Source organism: Bos indicus, chromosome 25 (genome assembly GCF_029378745.1).
Source record: "Bos indicus isolate NIAB-ARS_2022 breed Sahiwal x Tharparkar chromosome 25, NIAB-ARS_B.indTharparkar_mat_pri_1.0, whole genome shotgun sequence".
Taxonomy (NCBI): Eukaryota; Metazoa; Chordata; class Mammalia; order Artiodactyla; family Bovidae; genus Bos; species Bos indicus.
The window spans coordinates 3,195,982-3,214,493 of NC_091784.1; the positions used below are offsets into that span (position 1 = coordinate 3,195,982).

The 18,512-nt window shown below is 54.3% G+C and overlaps 1 protein-coding gene across 1 annotated transcript; it reads left to right on the forward strand.

The window, feature by feature from the left end:
- Positions 1-12,945: 12,945 nt before the first annotated feature.
- PRSS22 (serine protease 22) lies at positions 12,946-17,600 on the forward strand. The gene is made up of 6 exons (XM_019987029.2): positions 12,946-13,099; positions 13,664-13,690; positions 14,098-14,269; positions 14,716-14,993; positions 16,348-16,505; positions 17,095-17,600. Exons 1-6 carry the CDS (start codon positions 13,018-13,020, stop codon positions 17,353-17,355), a joined length of 978 nt encoding a protein of 325 aa, XP_019842588.2. The 5' UTR covers positions 12,946-13,017; the 3' UTR covers positions 17,356-17,600.
- The last annotated feature ends 912 nt before the right edge of the window (positions 17,601-18,512 follow it).

The window sequence follows — 18,512 nt, forward strand, 5'->3', positions numbered from 1 at the left end:
ATTTTATCAAAGTAACAAAAGATTTTAAAAACAAGTATGAATCACTTAAAGACAAAGAAGTTTACATAGTCTGTTATCAAAAGCCATATTCCATGAAGACTTTGTTTTTAAACAGGAAGAGAAAATCAAATTCCAGATTAGTACTAGCTTATATTCATTGTGAAACAATAGTTATTCACTTAGTCAAAGTAACAATAAAAGATTTCAAAGGCAGTTTAATGTCTTAAGAATCTTGTATCATACACAAAACTCTCTTCCACTTGTCACAAACCTTTTTAACACTTCTGTATTCATCACTCTGCCCATTTAGAGAACAGCCACTTGTAAGTTCAGAAGTACTTCCTTTGTCCTTAATAGAATGTAATTCCATTCCTTATACCTTTTTGTTAAAAACACACATTTTTTTTTTTAGCAACCATGGACTGTCTTGTATATTAGCCTTTTATAGATTGGTGAACATAAATGAATGATATATGCATGAGGGAATTGCTGTCGCACTGGGTGTAAAGCCTTGGCTACAAACTTTTGACAAATAGTTGGACTGTTAAGCATATCTTGAGGTAATACAGTCCATTGAAATCTTTTATGTGGCTCCTTTAAATTAATGGAAAGAACTGAAAAGTCCAATCTAAGCTGATCATCAGGGTGTAAAGGAATAGTAAAAACCAATCTTTGAGATCAATTACAAATGCCAGTTTCTTGGAATCATATTAGGATTAGGTAGATCAGGTTGTAAAGCACCCATTAAAGCAACAATAACAGGATTGCTGCTCTGCTGCTGCTAAGTCACTTCAGTTGTGTCCGACTCTGTGCGACCCCATAGACGGCAGCCCACCCGGCTTCCCCATCCCTGGGATTCTCCAGGCGAGAACACTGGAGTGGGTTGCCATTTCCTTCTCCAGTGCATGAAAGTGAAAAGGGAAAGTGAAGTCGCTCAGTCGTGTCCGACTCTCAGCTACCCCATGGACTGCAGCCTACCAGGCTCCTCTGTCCATGGGATTTTCCAGGTAAGAGTACTGGAGTGGGGTGCCATTGCCTTCTCCAAATAACAGCATTAATAGCTCTCAAATCAGTAAGCATTTTCCATTTACCAGATTTGTATAATAAACACTGGAGAATTCCAAGGGCTAAAGGACTCAATAATATGTCCCTTGCTAAGTTGTTCATTAAGTAATTTACGTAAAGCCTCCAATTTTTCTTGTTTTAGAAGCCACTGCTCTATCCACACAGGTTGATCAGTTTTCCAATTAAGAGGTATAGGTGGGTGGAGGAAGATTAATAGGAGCAGTGGCCACTGGTGAAAAAGGGGGCGGTTTGAAATCTTGAGCAAAGGATAAATTCTTCCTTTTTGATTTTTGCCCAGTCCCAATCTTGGTATATAACCTTGATTGAACATAATTTGATGACTGGCCTCGCTATATTGATTTTGCGGTTTTTTCAAGAGTCATCATCGCTTTCATCAAAAGAATCAGAAGTCTGCAAAGGCTACAGTACTGACTGAATTAATGCCCATGTTCTCCAAATAGAAACAGGGAGCAGAGTTCCTCTTGTATGTTCTTTCTTTAACTCGGCTCCAACCTTCTCCCAGACTTTTAAATCTAAGGTCCCTATTGGCAGGAACCAGAAGCAATATTTATCCACTGCTTGTAACAATTCTTGGAGAAGGAAATGGCAACCCACTCCAGTACTCTTGCCTGGAAAATTCCATGGACTGAGGAGCCTAGTAGGCTACAGTCCGTGGGGTCACAAAGAGTCAGACACGACTGAGCGACTTCACTTTGTAACAATTCTAATAATTGCCCTTCACTAATAGAAGCTCCTCCTGCTTTCAAGAGCTGTCTTAATAAACAAATACATGGGCGATAGTGTTCTGCACTCTCAACATTTCCCATTTTAACCCTAGTTAAGTGCCTGAGGATTTACCAGTGGGGATTTTCAGAGGCCTCTCAACCGTCTCAGGTTCTGCGTCGCTGTATTTTCACTTTCGCTTGTAGCGGTCTTGCGCTCCAGCCCAGTGTTGGGCTCCAGGCACCTGTTGCCCTAAAGGTCCAGGAGCGAGTGACGAGAATGAAAAGAGAACATGAAAAATCTGGTGCAATGGGTCAGGGGACCTGCAGCCTCTATTGGACTGAGGTGCAGAGTCCACTCTGCGTCCAGCTTTTATTCCTGACTGCAGACTACAAAACTCTCTTTGATCTATCTTTCCCAAGACACTACACTGACACAGTCCAGATCCCCTTGTTTTCACCCCAGGCTGTTCCCTCCTGGGACAGTCTCGGGAACAATCAGCAAGTGCGTGGGCAGCGTTCATACCTGACGCCAACCCGGTGTTCCAAGGTCCATGCTTTCATGATCCCAGTCATACTCCCTTCTGGGTCTGGCCTTGGGGTCTGTAACAAGACAATTATTCGAAGAAAAACATGAAAAATGGTTTTCATCATTGTTGATATATCATCAACACAGTTTCTTGATATCTGCTGTTTTTCCAGGTGCTATTTCTATGAAATTTCTCAAGACTGTGAAAGTATATTATTAGAAATTCCCGCTACAGTAGTACAAGAATACCCCTCGGCCAACACCCAGACAGTGCTGGAACAAGCTGCCTTATCATTCTGTGCACTCCCTCCATAAATGCACCCCGAGGTCCTCAGGCTCTTCTCCCTTGGAGATCTTATACGGGAGACCACCCCCGAGATAGAAAAGCTCAAGGGGGACCACCAACAACTAGCTGACCTGGAGATGTCCCGACACCTCCAGGCCCTGGGAAAAGTCTTCCACCGTATCTTCCGATAAACCTTAGAAAGGACACCCATTCCTTTGGGCAATTGGCTTCATCCCTATCAGCCAGGAGATGAGGTATAGGTTAAAGATTAGAAAAAAAAAAAAACCCCACTTCAGCCAGTTTGGTCAGGCCCTCACATGGTCGTCCTGGCAACCCCTACTGCTGTTAATGTTATAGGCATCATCCCTTGGACCCACCACACCAGAGTCAAGAAGGCAGCAGCTTCCTGTGATGGGGACAGCTGGAAAGCAGTTCGGGACCCCAAAAACCTCCTCAAGGTCTGGTTCCAACGGCCCTCACCCACGAAAGACACTGAGCCCTGCTCTAGTCACTCCGGAAGCTGAGTAGCCCACGCACAGCAGAAGCATGAGAATTCTTCAGCCTTGCTCCAGCCACACTCCGGCAGCTGGCTGGTCAACGCACGGCAGAAGCTTGAGGATCCAGCTATGAAAATATCAATGGATTTTCATTGTCAACCCTGCCTCTACCCCTGATTGCTAGTTTTGCTGTGCTCTTCGATATAGGACTAGCTTCAGTCACACCCCAAGACTGGGATTTGGGTCAGAAGCTGTGGTTAGCTGTCTGTTATCTCATCAGAGTGGGAAGCCTCATTCTTATTAGATGTCTTTTATGATTGATTGTCCCTACTAACTAAACTGTTCACAGTATAGCTGACCCCCCCCTTCACAATAGGCTCAGTTGCTGTAGCCATGACAACCCAAAGATGGGGGAACCTTTTGCTAGTGTTCAGTTATCTGTTATGTGCAGGCTGCTTTGCAGCCCCTTGCTGTCCCTTGCTGTGACATGGTGCCGTTCCTTATCCATCATGCACCTGTCAACATTACAGTCAACCCTTGGAAAATCGCTTACTCACCCAACAGCTAGAACAATGTATAGATAGCCAATCCTATAGGCCGATCACCCACTGCCTCCATGACCATGCACTGTATGTCCAGGGGCCTGGGCGCCGAAAATGTTTCCAGTCACGCCCCCACTGCCGCTGCCTTTCCCCCACCAGAGGATCCAAACCCCGGGTGGCATCCCAACACCATGGCATCGCCACCATGCCCCTGCGCCTCCTTCTACCCCCAAATGCCACGCAGATGTTACAACCCAGAACAGGTGTCTGTCTGCCAACTGGAAGAACCTCCTGGCAGGGACAATAATGCAGACAAACGAAATCATGGACCAACTTTGCCCTGAAAAGTCAGGCTCTGCTGCTGGCAGTGGGACCAGGTCACAGAGTTCACCCCCTAGACCCCTGTCTGTACCGGGTTCGCAACGCAGCTCATCGCCTTGTTAATGACACCAGCCCCAGCTGGCCAGGGACTGCTGCTGGCTTTGCTCATCCTTAGGCACTCCACGGTACTTAGCTACACCAGTACCATTGAATAACGCAACAGCCATAGGAACTCCTGTAGATCCACTCTTACAAGGGCCAGTCTTAAGGGTAAATGTGTTAACTCAAAAGGCTCCAGAATGCTTTACGAATGATGGAGGAACTGAACCTGTAGGCTATTTAGCCAGGGACCAATGCAATCAAACTTTAAAAGGTGAGTGGCCCACTCATTCTCCCACAAACACAATAAGATGCTGCCAATCAAGGCCTTTTCTTCGTGGGACAGATGCTTACTTACGTCTACCTGTCAATTGGATGGGTATCTGCGCCTTGGCTTTCCTCACTCCCCAGATGAATATTGGCCCTGACAACCAGACTCTCACCGTACCTCTGGCAGCACAAACGCGGTCAAAAAGAGCCATCCAGTCTATACCCCTACTAGCTGGTCTGGGAATCACAGCTGGGACAGGCATGGGAATAGGAGGAATTGCTTCATCAACCACCTTCTACCATACGCTATCCAAGGACTTCACAGACGACACTGAGAGAGTGGCCAGTTCTTTAGTGGCCTTGTAGGACCAATTAGATTCCCTAGAATAGGAGAAGGCTACACCTACTGACAGCTGAAAAGGGAGGACTCTGCCTCTTCTTAAATGAAGAATGTTGCTTTTACGTAAAACCAACCAGGAATAGTCAGGGACATGGCCCAACAGCTAAGGGAATGAATCATAAAAAGGAGAGAGGAACTAGCAAATTCCTGGGATAACTGCAACATCTGGAGCTGGGTATCGTGGCTTCTGCCTTTAACCGGTGCTCTCTTCATGATCTTCGCAGTGCTCTTCTCTGACCCTTGTATTCGCAGTGCTATTTCCCAGTTCATAACTTATTGAATTAAATCCATAAAGTTACAAATGGCCATAGCTCAACATAGCCCCCTGAACGATGGGGAGCTCTGAATGTCCTACCAAAACATGAGATGATGCTTTCTACGAGTGACAGAAGCATCGAGAAGGGGGAATGAAGAGGAAAAGGCAAAATTTTACTTAACCTCCTGGTCCTTCTGCCTTTGTAACTCAGCTTGCTCCTTGCAAAGTCTGGATCACGTGGGTCTCAGAAAGTGGGGACTCAGAATGCTGGAAACTGGAGATTATCTCACTCACCCTTGTCCTGCTCTTTGCAATTGCCCAATCCCTGCAAACCCAAAAACCCGTTTAATCATGCCTGTTCATGTATAAAAACTCTATAGCCCCTTTGTCCAAGGTTCAGAGCTTGGAGTGTTAACTCCTCTGGGCCCGCTGGCTTAATAAACCTGAGTTCTCCAACTCTGAGTGTGGGGCTTGGTTTCTCAAGTACTGGTTTCTGCAACAACACCCAAGCTCTCAGGACAGATCAGAAGTGTGTTAGAAGGAAGGAAGGGTGTCCTAGTTGGGAAGGTGACAAAATGCCAGCTGGTGTGACAACAAACTGTGGAAAATTCTTAAGAAGATGGAAATACCCAACCCCCTGACCTGCCTCCTGAGAAATCTGTAAGCAGGTCAAGAAGCAACAGTTAGAACTGGACATGCAACAACAGAATGGTTCTAAATCAGGGAAGGAGTACATCAAGGCTGTATGTTGTCACCCTGCTTATTTAATTCATATGCAGAGTACATCATGAGAAACGCTGGACTGGATGAAGCACAAGCTGGAATTAAGATTGCCGGGAGAAATATCACTAACCTCAGATATGCAGATGACACCACCCTTATGGCAGAAAGCGAAGAACTAAAGAGCCTCTTGATAAAAGTGAAAGAGGAAAGTGAAAAAGTTGGTTTAAAACTCAACATTCAGAAAACTAAGATCATGGCGTCTGGTTCCCTCAGTTCATGGCAAATAGATAGAGAAACAGTGGAAACAGTGGCAGACTTTATCTTTGGGGGCTCCAAAACCACTGCAGATGGTGATTGCAGCCATGAAATTAAAAGACGCTTGCTCATTGGAAGAAAAGTTATAACCAACCTAGATAGCATATTCAAAAGCAGAGACATTACTTTGCCAACAAAGGTCCATCTAGTCAATGCTATGGTTTTTCCAGTAGTCATGTATGGACATGAGAGTTGGACTATAAAGAAAGCTGAGTGCTAAAGAACTGATGCTTTTGAACTGTGGTGTTGGAGAAGACTCTTGAGAGTCCTTGGACTGCAAGGAGATCCAACCAGTCCATTCTAAAGGAGATCAGCCCTCAATATTCACTGGAAGGACTGATGCTGAAGCTGAAACTCCAATACTTTGGCCATCTGATGTGAAGAACTGACTCATTTGAAAAGACCCTGATGCTGGGAAAGATTGAAGGTGGGAGGAGAAGGGGACGACAGAGGATGAGATGATTGGATGGCATCATCGACTCGATGGACATGAGTCTGAGCAAACTCCAGGGTTTGGTGATGGACAGGGAGGCCTGGCATGCTGCAGCCAATAGGGTGGCAAAGAGTCAGACATGACTGAGTGACTGAACTGACTGAACTGAGCAGTGTCCCTGAGACCAGCCAGGCCACTTTCCTCAAAACCACTAGTGCCCCAGAAAACCTTGCCTGCAGACTGCACAGCCTGACCGCTGCTCAGTCAGCACTCAGCCCCGTGCAGCCACCAGCCCTTCTCCGGCAGGATCATGAGAGGCATGGCGGTGCTGACAGGCCCTCTCCACAGATGGGTAAGCTGAGGCCTGGTTGCAAGAAGCCGCCGCTGTGTCCCTGGCTCCTTCAGAGTGCTCTGCTTGCCCTGGGGGCTTACTCATCACCCAATGGGGACAGAGCTTCTGTTCTGTCCCAGGCCCTGCCCTCCGAGAGCAGAGATGCCCAGAGTCACAATGGCCTGACCAGCACCACAGAGTGCAGGGGTGGGGGGAAGGTTGCGATGGATTCAGGCCTCTCAGCCCAGCGGGGCCTGGTGTTGCCCCTGCTCCTGAGGTTCATGAAAAGGTAGACATTCAGATTTCTTTCTCCATCTTTCAGTTGTAGTGAAATATACAGATTTACCATTTTAACCACGTTCAAGTGTATAGCCGATGGCATTATGTACGTTCAGTGTTGGGCAGCCCTCCGTCTCCAGAACTCTTCATCTTCTCACACAAACTCCTTACCCGTCAGACACTAACTCCAATGCCCCTCCCGCCGCCCCAGGCCCCCACCCTCTGCTTTCTATGAATTTAGCTGCTCTAGGGACCTCAGGCTGCTAGAATCAGGCAGTACTTGTCCTCTTGTGTCCAGCCTGTTTGACCCGGCATAATGCCCTCAAGGTTCAGCTGTGTTGTAGCAGGGGTCAGCGCTTCTTTCCTTTTTATGCTGAATAGGACACAATGGAACACCTTTTCTCTATCCATTCATCCGCTGGTGGACACTGGGTTGTTTCACCTTTTCGGCTGCCGTGGACATGAGTATGCAAGCAGGGACTCAGGCACTTGTACACTCCTGTTCACAGCAGCACTGGCCAAAACACAGATTGCTTTTTTGGCCACACCACGTGGCATGGGGAATCCAGTTCCCTGACCAGAGATCAAACCTGTCCCCCCCTGCATTGGAAGCATGGAGTCTTAACACTGGACCGCCAGGGAATCCCCCAGGTTTTTTTTTTTTTTTTTCAGTGTGGATTTGGCCAATTGAAAAAACAAACACAAGCGTGCAGATCTGACTGGAGGGCTGGATTCCACCCTGGTGCGCAGCCATGCTGGTCTCAGAGCCAAGTGGCCTGCCTGGAGTTCAGCGTGGCCCCCACCCTACCCCCGAGGCTCTCCTCCCCCTCTCAGAGACCGAACCTCTCCTCACGGAATAGTTTGCAACCTCAGAGCCAGCGACGGACAGCGTGGGAACGAGCCCCAGAGGGGAGAGCAGGTCCCGCGGCCGGTGCTGTCCGCTGGGTTTCTGTCTGCGGGGCTCCTGCCCCCAAGCCAAGGCTCCCTTCTGCAGGTGGGTCCACGAGGACCCTGGTGGTCCAGGGGCCTCTGTTCAGAGCACCCTGTGCCTGTGCCCTGAGCCATGTGACCTCTGACCCCGGAACGCTCTTCCCACGTCTTCTCGTAGTGTCCCCAGCTCGTCCTCTGGAGCCAGGCTCAGAGTCACCTCCACAGGGTGGCCAGACGGCCGGGCCAGGCCACCCGCAGTCCCACCCACCCGAGCTTTTGTTTTGTGGTCATGTGGCATGTGGGGTCTCCGATCCCTGAGCAGGAATTGAACCTGTGCTCCCCACATTGGCAGGCGAAGTCTTAACCACTGGACCACCAGGGAAGTCTCACCCGAGCCTCTGAGTTGGCTCCTCCTGCAGCTGGGATGGGCTCTGACCTTGGCCCTGTCCTGCCAGCCTTAGCTCAAGGCTGCACTGTCCCGGGCTCCTGACTTAAGATTACAACCCCCACCCCGCCCCCCGCCTCCCATACCCCCTGTCATCCCCACCCCCTCACCAGAGCGCCTTCCAGCTTTGATTTACCCCATAGACTTGAGCAGCTACTGCTGCTGCTGCTGCTAAGTCACTTCAGTCGTATCTGACTCTGTGCGACCCCGTAGATGGCAGCCCACCAGGCTCCCCTGTCCCTGGGATTCTCCAGGCAAGAACACTGGAGTGGGTTGCCATTTCCTTCTCCAATGCATGAAAGTGAAAAGTGAAAGTGAAGTAGCTCAGTCGTGTCCAACAATCAGCGACCCCATGGACTGCAGCCTCCCACGCTCCTCCGTCCATGGGATTCTCTAGATTAGATTTATTCGCTCATATTGTTTCTTCTGTCCCCACTGGCATCTCTGCCACAGGGGCAGGATGGCTTCAGGATTGTTCGCAGCTGTATTGCAGCAGGTGTTCAGTAGACTTCGCTGGATACTGAAGGGATACTCCTGATCATTATCGATCACATCAAGGGATGTCTGCCCTGCCCGGCCGGTGCCCACAGCTGAGATGCCGGGGAAGGGGTGGGGCGCAAGTCACTCCTTTGGACTGAACTCTGCTGGCTCTGGCGGCTTGCCCTCGGGTACCTCTGCAGCCCTACCTGCCACTCCCAGCTCCCTGCAAATTCACCAGCGGCCCGAGATGGCCTGGCAGGGACACGGAGAGTGGGTGGCAGGGTGGGCAGCCCATCCATCTCCAGTCCCGGCGAAGAGATGCCCAGCCAGATTGCCTGGCATGCGTCTGGCATACAGCAGGGTCAGGGTGGGGACTCGATGAATATTCTGTTTGAATGAATGCTGGATCAGGCCAAGGGCTCCACTCCTTGGGAACTGGGGAGCCGGTCTGGGGGTGTCCCTTTTCCAGGACTTGTGCCAGGAATTTTCCACTGGCTTTTCTGGACTTCCTTTCTCCCCATCTTCCTGGCCACCCCGTCTCGAGGACAGCAACATCTCAGGGCACATGCCTGCCCCTTGGGTCACCTGGGCAGTGGAGCAGAATGGCAGGAGAAGCTGGCACAGAGAGGAACCAGAGAGGCAGGGGGTGGTGCAGCCGGTCCCCAGTGGAATTCTCCAGACTCAAGTCTCCCTCATTGGTTTATTCACTGGACAAGCATCCACTGAGCACCAGTGGGCACCAAGTACCAACCCAGGTCCGTGGGGAGCCTCCTTACCATCTGTCCTTCTGGGAGTCGTAGCACAGGGCACCCACCCTCAGGAGTGCCCTCCAGGGTTCACACCCTCCACCCCCTCCCTCCTACCCCCGTCCCAGGCCTCTGTGCCCATCGGCCCAGGACACCATGCTGTCATTACCTGCTCACCTGCCTCCAACCCCCGGGAGATGTGTGCAGCCTGAGGGTAGGACCTGATGTCAGCCCAGGACCTGGCACACAGCAGGTGCCCAGTAAATGCCTGCGGGGTGAGCTGGGGAGGCCAGCCGCCTTAGTTGCAGGAAGGGAGTGGGCTGGAGGAACATGAGGGGCACAGAGGTGGACCCAGGCCAGAGAGCGGGTGGAGGAGGGGGCCGGGGGGGGACGCCCTCCCCTTACCTCGCTGGCATTGCGGCCCGGATCCCAGTGGAGGTGCCCCTCACCCGGGCCACCCTGTCTCCCCGCAGTCTCCCTGCCCCCAGTCCTGGGACAGAGGTGAGTGAGTCGGGCGCCCCACCCTGGCCTTGTCTTTGGGTAGAGTGGAGCAAGGGCCTCCACGCAGCAGGAGGGCATCTCTGGATCCAGGTTTGAGTTGTCTCCTGCCCGCCCCACTGAAAGCAGGGGCCAGTAAGATACCAAGGACCGACCTTGGTACCGACCATCTCCAGGGAGTCTCGCAGGCTTGCAGAAGCCCTGACAACCCAAGAAGGTGGGCAGGCTCTGAGGGGGTGCAGGATGTGTGCTGGCTAAGCCGTGGTGTTGGAAGAAGCCCTGGTGGGCAGTCTGCCCACTGAGGACCCTCATGGCAAGCCCTCCCAGCGCCCTGACTCACCCACCAGCCGCTTACTCCCTCTCTCTCTCCCCCAACCTTGGGCTTCCCTCCCCTGCGGCCCCCATCCCCAGCCTCTGCAGGGTCAATTCCAGCCTTTCCTTCAGCCTCTCCCATTTAAAAAGGAAAATTATTTACTCCTGGCTGTGTGGGGTCTTCATCGCTGTGCATGGGCTTTCTCCAGTTGCGGCGAGCGGGGGCTGCTTTTCCTTGCAGCGTGTTCTCAAGGTGGTGGCTTCTCTTGTTGCAGAGCATGGGCTCTAGGGCACGAGGGCACAGTCAGTGTGGCTCATGGACTTAGTTGCTCCGAGGCATGTGGGATCTTCCAGGACCAGGGGTCGAACAGGTTTCCCCTGCACTGGCAGGCAGATTCTTAACCACTGGACGGCCAGGGAAGTCCCAGCCTCCCTTTCAAGGTCCTCTTTTCTGGGCAGCCCTCACTCGCTGCCCTCGTCCCCTGCCAACATCATGTGCCTCCCCTGGACTCCCACCTACCCAGCACTTCTGAGCCCGGTTGGTCCATCTACTGGACTGGCGTCCAAAACGGGGTTCACCTCGGGGTTCCTCCACTCACCAGCTGGGAGGCCTTGGGTAAGTCACTAACCTCCCTAAGTGGGTTCAGTTTCCTCATCTGTAGAATGGGAATAATAATAGAGACTTTGCAGACTAAAGGAGGTGGCTTTGTTTTCATGGCTGCAGCCACCATCCACGGTGATTATAGAGCCCATGAAGAGGAAATCTGTCTCTGCTTCCACCCTTTCCCCTTCTATTTGCCATGAAGTCATGGGGTCAGATGCCATGATCTTAGTTTTCTTTAATATTTAGTTTTAAGTTGGCTTTTTCACTCTCCTCCTTCACCCTCATCAGGAGGTTCTTTAGTTCCTCTTTGCTTTCTGCCATTAGAGTGGTATCACCTGCATATCTGAGGTTGTTGACGTTTCTCCTGCCTATCTTGATTCCAGCTTGTAACTCATCCAGCCCGGATTTCTCATGATGAGCTCAGTGTAGAGGTTAAATAAACAGCGTGACAGCAGACAGGCTGGTCGCACTCCTTTCTCAATCCTGAACCAATCGGTTGTTTCATACAGGGTTCTAACTGTTGCTGCTTGACCTGCATACAGGTTTCTCAGGAGACAGGTACGATCATCTGGTATTTCCATCTCTTGAAGAACTTTCCACAGTTTGTTATGATCCACACAGTCATAGGCTTTAGCATAGTTGATGAAACAGAGTAGTTACTAAGTCGGGTCTGACTCTTTTTGACCTCATGGACTGCAGCACACCAGACTTCCCTGTCCTTCACTATTTCCTGGAGTTTGTTCAAACTCATGTCCATTGAGTCGGTGATGTCATCCAACCATCTCATCCTCTGTCGTCCCCTTCTCCTCCTGTCCTCAATCTTTCCCAGCATCGGGGTCTTTTCCAATGAGTCAGTTCTTCACATTAGCTGGCCAAAGTATTGGAGCTTCAGCTTCAGCATCAGTCCTTCCAATGAATAATCAGGGTTGATTTCCTTTAGGATGGACTAGTTTACCCCCTGTAACGTCCATTCACAGCGAAGGCCAGCGCAAAGTTTGTGGATGAAATGACACAAGGTCAGAGATACACAGTTTGTCTTGGAGACAGCCCCACTCCTCTTGCTTCGGGTGCGGGTGTCTGGAGGGCAGACTGCAGGGTGGGGCCTCCGGGATCAGGCGGGCAGGCTCCTCAGGGAAGCACCTGGATCCAACACCATCCCCGCTCCTGGGGCTTCCCATCAAGCACCACCCAGCAGCCCTCTGACCCCAGTGAGGAGTGGGGGGGCAGTCCCGGGAGACCAGGGGCTGGGGGTGCTGTGGGGCCTCCTGGCCTCTGCAGGCAGCCACATCCATCTCGGCTGCCTGGACAGCTGGCTGCCTGGATAGCTGGCTGCCCTACCTGGGCGTCCCAGACATCCAGGTGAGATGAGTCCTCTGGCTGCCCAGTGACGGGGCCCACAGGAAAGGGGACCGGGAACAGGTGGCTCCTGGGGGCCTGATTCATGGGCCTTCGGGAAGTGGGTTAACGGGATCCGGGATCCGGAGCCCCGGGCTGAGCCAGGTCTCCCGCTGAGTCACAGGCCCGTTAGGGAGCCTCTGGCAGCCCCTCATCGGCCCCCACCCCCACCCCAAGGCCCCCGGGGCCTTCCCAACAGCCCACACCCAGCTTCCCGGCCAGCAGGGTCCAGCGCCTCCCTTTCAAGCTTGGGGGGCCTTCCTCTGCCCCGCCCCCCCCAGTCAACGTCAAGGCCCAGCCTAGACCCCGGGGCCCAGGGTCCCTGCTTGCCCCTGCAGAGCCCCATGCAGGCCCCAGGTAGAGGGAGCAGCTGGAAGCCCACCCCCCAGACCCCTTAACGGCTTATTTCCTCCCTGAAGCCCCACCCCTCCCTGTGACCTACCGCCACTCACTCGGGGGACTGGTCCGACGGCATTCCGCCTCCCAGGATAAAACCTAGGGCGGCCTGCAGGGGAACAAGGCACTCCCGTCAGCGCGCCATGGTGGTTCCCGCGACTCCCCCCACCCTGGGGGCGCCCTGCCTCGGGGTCCTGGCCTCCCTGTTGATTCTGGCCGCTCCAGGTGAGTCCTGTGGGCCTGCTGGCCTGGACCTCCCCCACTGCCCACCCCGCACTTCCTCCCTGGTCCTGCTGAGTCCCTCCTCTCCTCCCCTCTGCTGTCTCGCTCTGTTTTGTAAGTTGCCTGCTCTGAGCCTCAGTTTCCCCTGCAGCCGTGAGAAGCACAGGAAACACTGCAGGTACCCGTAGGCCCGGTCTGCGCTCAGGGCTCTTGGCTCGGCTTCTGCTTTACCCTCTTCCCCTCCACTCCTGTCTCCCCTGTCTCCTCAGTCCACTGCTGGGGAGGCAGCATCCAGACCTGGGTTCTCATGCTCACCCCCTGTGAGACCCCCACCCCAGACCTGGCCCCCACGGCCCCCAGGGCACAGGCTGGACACAAAGCTACGGGGAGGCCGAGGCCGCCGCTCACAGCCAGGGCCTGAGGTTTCTGCCAGCCCTGCCCAGGCTCCGGGAAATGCCCCACCCGGGCAACGCGACCCTGAGGCCCTGGGACTCAGCCACTGGGGAGGGTTGCAGGGCACGGGAGAGCCCCTCCACCGGCCTGACCCTTTCTTTCTTTTGCCCTCAGCCACCATGGATGCTATCAAGACAGCCGGTGAGTCTGAGCTGACCTCAGGGAAGCAGTGGGGGAGGAAGCCTGTGTGTCTGTCTGTCGGGGGCAGGTCAGGAGTGGGCAGTGGGGCAGGAGAGGGTTTGAGCTGGAGAAGAAGGCACCCAGGAGAGGAGGCCCAGAGGGTCAAGGAGGAGAGGCGGGGTGTGTATGTGTGTGTGTGTGTGTGTGGAGCAGGGAGTGACTGAGCCTCCCTAGCAGCTGAAAGGACCAGGGAACTAGAGGATGAAGTGCCCAGCTCGGGGAGGGCAGAGGACGGAAGGGGCAGGCGGGCAGGCGGCCAGACCGGGTTGAAGGGAGAGCGGTGCACAGGCCTCGGTGCGCGAAGCGGGGAAGGGGAGCTGGAAGGGGGATAGACAGCGCCCAGACTTTGACAGACCCCTTACCGCCAGGCCCCCCAGCCTGCGGGAAGCGCCTGCAGCTGAACCGGATCGTGGGAGGCGAGGACAGCTCGGACGCCGAGTGGCCCTGGGTTGTGAGCATCCGGAAGAACGGCACCCACCACTGCGCGGGCTCCCTGCTCACCAGCCTCTGGGTGCTCACGGCCGCCCACTGCTTCAAGGAGTACGTGCGCCCCGCCCGCCCCTCCACCCGGTTTCCCGGACCCCAGGCTGCCCACCCAGCCCCGGTTTCCAGGCCTCTGGCCGGTCTTGAGTCCCTCAGGAGAGCTCTGGCTTCCACCCAGAAGCCTCTTTTGCACGCAGTGTGTGTGTCCCCAGGCCTGTCTGGCTCTTTGTGATCCCATGGACTATAGCCTTCCAGGCTCCAATGTCCATGGGATTTCCCAGACAAGAATACTGGAGTGGGTAGCCATTCCCTTCTCCAGGGGTTCATCCTGACCCAGGGATCGAACCCCTATCTCCTGCATTGCAGACAGGTTTCTTTACCACTGAGCCACCAGGGAAGCCCCCCTTTTGTGCTCCAGGGGCCTTCATGTGCATGCCATTCCTCAGAAACCCTTCCCCAGGCCCTTCCTGGGCTGATGCCAACCCCAACCCTCTTCCTTTTAGTAATCTGGACAAACCAACCCAGTTCTCTGTGCTGCTGGGAGCCTGGCAGCTGGGGAACCCTGGCCCAAGGTCCCAGGAGGTGGGTATCGCCTGGGCACAGCCCCACCCTGTGTACTCCTGGAAGGAGGGCTCCCGCGCTGACATCGCCCTGGTGCGCCTGGAGCGCGCCATCCAGTTCTCTGAGCGCGTCCTGCCCATCTGCCTGCCCGACTCCACCGTCCAGCTCTCTCCGGACACCAACTGCTGGATTGCCGGCTGGGGGAGCGTCCACGATGGAGGTGCGGCTTCTTCCGGGGCGGGGGTGGGTGGGGACAGAGGGTAGCAAACACTGGGAGATACAGGTCCCATGGGTGGCAAAGAACAAAGGCCAGGGGCCGAGCATGATCCAGAGGAAAAAAGATGGTCTGCAGCCCAGAGATGTGATGACCTAGAAACCAAGGTGGACAACTTCAGATCAGTTCTAGTTAAAAGGTAACTTAAGCTGTGTTCTGACTGCCAGATCAACCAGGCTATGAAGTGATATAGGAGAGACTGATAGAAGGTTTCTGGGGCTTCTCATGTAGCTCAGTGGTTAAAAATTCGCCTGCCAATGCAGGAGACACCAGAAATGCCGGTTCTATCCCTGGGTTGGAAAGATCCCCTGGAGAAGGAAATGATAACCTGCTCCAGTATTCTTGCCTGGAAAATCCCAAGAACAGAGGAGTCTGGAGGGCTACAGTCCATGGGGTTGCAAAGAGTCAGACACCACTTAGTGACTGAGCACACCCACTAGAGATTTCTATGGGGCCAAGCCCAAGCCGGTGAATATGAAAACAGCCCTGAGATTCCAAGTCAGAAATAGGTACCCCCTGGTGGCATCAGGACACAATTGCAGGCAAAATTCCCAGGAAAAAAAATGCAATCTCCAGAAGGGTAAAATATAATTGACAACCCAAGCCTGGAAGTTTGGAAAACCTCATCTAGAACACAGAGCAGATTAGAAAGTAAGAAGCAGAAAGGCTGTATTGTGTGTGTGTGTGTGTGTGTGTGTGTGTGTGTATAGAGAGAGAGGGAGAGAGGAGAGACTAAGAAAGGACAAAATGTAAGAAAATGGGACTTAACCAGATTTCAGAAGAATTAAGAGAAATGACACCATTTTGGGTATCTGGGGAATCCCACTGACACTGAAGTTTCAGCCAGCCTCCCCATGGTCATTCTTAGGGGCTCCTGTGAAAGCTAGATTTATGGATTGGGGAACCTGACCAACCAACCCTAGGGTCTGCAATCCCTCTAGGGGATGGGGAGGTCCTTCAAGTCCAGATAACATTCAACACCAAGCGGCCATTAGTCTGTAGCAGTCCTCAACCTGGATAAAGTAGTCTCTGAGACAGGACAAGCAGGGTCATTGGTTTGAACCTTCTTGTGGGCATCAGAGATCTCATTAAAGGTTCAGAATTTCAAGCTGCACACTCCTTTAGGATTCAGTAGGTCCAGAGTGGAGTCCTGGAATTTGGGTTTTCTGCGGGCATCGTGGCCGAGCCTGACAGAGTTGATCCATTTACCCTTTGAGAAATGCTCCTAAGGGGGATGGCGGGGACTGAGGAGGCCAGCAGGAGAGCCTCCCAAGCCTGACTCTCTCCTCTCTGCTCCCAGTGCCCCTGTCCCACCCTCAGACCCTCCAGAAGCTGAAGGTCCCCATCATCGACTCAGCCACCTGCAGCCGCCTGTACTGGCGGGGAGCCGGGCAGGGCGCCATCACCGAGGACATGCTGTGTGCTGGCTACCTGGAGGGGGAGCGCGACGCCTGTCTGGTGAGCACTTTCCTCCTTCCCGGCCCTGCCCCACTCAGCTCCATCACCCCTCACCTTGCTGGGCCTCCGTCTAGCATCTGCCCTGACCTGGCAGTCCCCCTAGAGAGATGCCTACAGAACCCGGCCCCAGCCTGGCTGAGCCCTTCTTTCCTTTGTTCATACATCAGACATGGTGAGAATGGGGTGTGCCTGACCCCGTTCTCAGGGAGCCGCATCCAAGGAGGGGGTGCTGTGGTCCTGGCACCCCCCAGCGGGCTACAGGGAGGAGGATGGCGGACTGTGGGACCTTGCACACCCGGTCTGAGACACTCTTCTTTCTGAGCCGTGGTTTCCTCATCAGTGAGGCAGATCACAACCCTCGCTCCATGCCTCCAGGGCTGTGAGGGAGAAGGTCTAGCACTAGGTGCTTCTCACCAGGAGTGAGCCTGGGAAGGGGGCCCTCCCTGCCCCGGGGCGCTAGTTAGGGCTTTGCCGGTCCAGGCCCCAGGGTCTGGAGAAATGGCCCGTCTGCCACCTGCTGCGGCGCGGGTGCTGGGCTCTGCCCACCCCTTGGCCCATGCGGACCCCTCACCTTCCTTCCTTTCCGCAGGGCGATTCCGGAGGCCCCCTGATGTGCCAGGTGGAGGGCACCTGGCTGCTGGCGGGCGTCATCAGCTGGGGCGAGGGCTGTGCGCAGCGCAACCGGCCCGGGGTCTACATCAGTCTGGCCGCCCACCGCTCCTGGGTGCAGAGGATCGTGCAGGGAGTGCAGCTCCGCGGGCGCTCGCAGCGGGGCGGGCCCACAGGCCGCCGGGGCCGGGCCCTGGGGGCGCGGCGCCCTCGCGGGGCCGAGAGGCGCCGCGCGGACTAGGGACCCGGGGAGACCTCTTGCCATCTCCTCCGTTGTAAATAAGCCGTCTACCTCTGGGGGGCGCCCGCGACCCGGCGCCGGATCGCCTCCGCGGGAGGTCCCGCCCCTCCCCGGGCTCAGGCCCCACCCCTTAGGCCCGGAGCGCCTTTGTGTATATACACGTCAACGCTTTTTACAGTTATTTGTAACCGCACCCACGTATCTTATTTATTCCTCCAACTTCAATAAATTATTTATTCCCCGTTCTGAGTCGTTCACTCATGTCCAACTCTGCAACCCCAAGGCCTGTAGCCTGCCAGGCTCCTCTGTCCATGAGATTCTCCAGGCAAGAATACTGGAGTGGGTTGCCGTTTCCTTCTCCAGGGGATCTTCCCGACCCAGGGATCCAACCCGGGCCTCTAGCATTGCAGGCAGATTCTTTACCGTCTGAGCCACCAGGGAAACCCATTTATTTATTATTTATTCCCCAGTTCCTGTTTTTTTCCCCTGGGTATGTGGACATTGGTCAGCAGGGATCCGGTTGGGGTTAAAATGGGGGCAGGCAGGTAGCAGTTTAAATGGTGGCCTGGCCAGGGAGCCAGGCGTCCTACCCACCTAGGAGTCAACATCCTGACCTCTGACCTTTGCACTGTCCTTTCATAACCCCCTCCCACCAGGGAGGCCAGCAGGGAGAGGAGACAGGAGGCCCAGCTCTGTCACCTGAAAGCTAGGTGGGGCTGCAGGGCCAGGCAGGCCCACAACCTGCCTGTTGAATTTTGGAAATGGGGCTGGCTGGGAGAACCCCCCAAACACACAAGAGAGTGGGGTGTTCCCCTCCGCCCGGCCCGCAGAACCAGGTGTCTCAGATTTGGGCCGAGGCAGCCAGGGCTCCCAGAAGGTGACTCACCGAGTGACTCACTGCAGACTCTCTGAATCCTCCCTCAGAAGGACGGAGGAGAAAAACAATGAGACAGCAGGTCTCTGCTTGGGGGCTGGGGGAGCCTTGAGTCACCTCAGCTGCCCCCACGGGTGGGACTGGGAGCCCAGCCCTAGGCCACCAGGGGGTCTGCCTGGGACCAGCTAGTGCTCACGCAGGCTCCCCTTTCCCAAGGCCTGCCCTTCCTCCCAGGGCCTGGGAGGCCGAGCCCTTTCTGGGACCCTGTGCCAGCCCCACCCAG

Bases quoted from the DNA above. Each gene is read 5' to 3' on its own strand.
- PRSS22 (XM_019987029.2), top strand. From the start codon at position 13,018: ATGGTGGTTCCCGCGACTCCCCCCACCCTGGGGGCGCCCTGCCTCGGG. The intron at 13,691-14,097 runs GTGAGTCTGAGC...CCTTACCGCCAG, and splicing joins GGATGCTATCAAGACAGCCG to GCCCCCCAGCCTGCGGGAAG. The intron at 16,506-17,094 runs GTGAGCACTTTC...TCCTTTCCGCAG, and splicing joins GGGAGCGCGACGCCTGTCTG to GGCGATTCCGGAGGCCCCCT.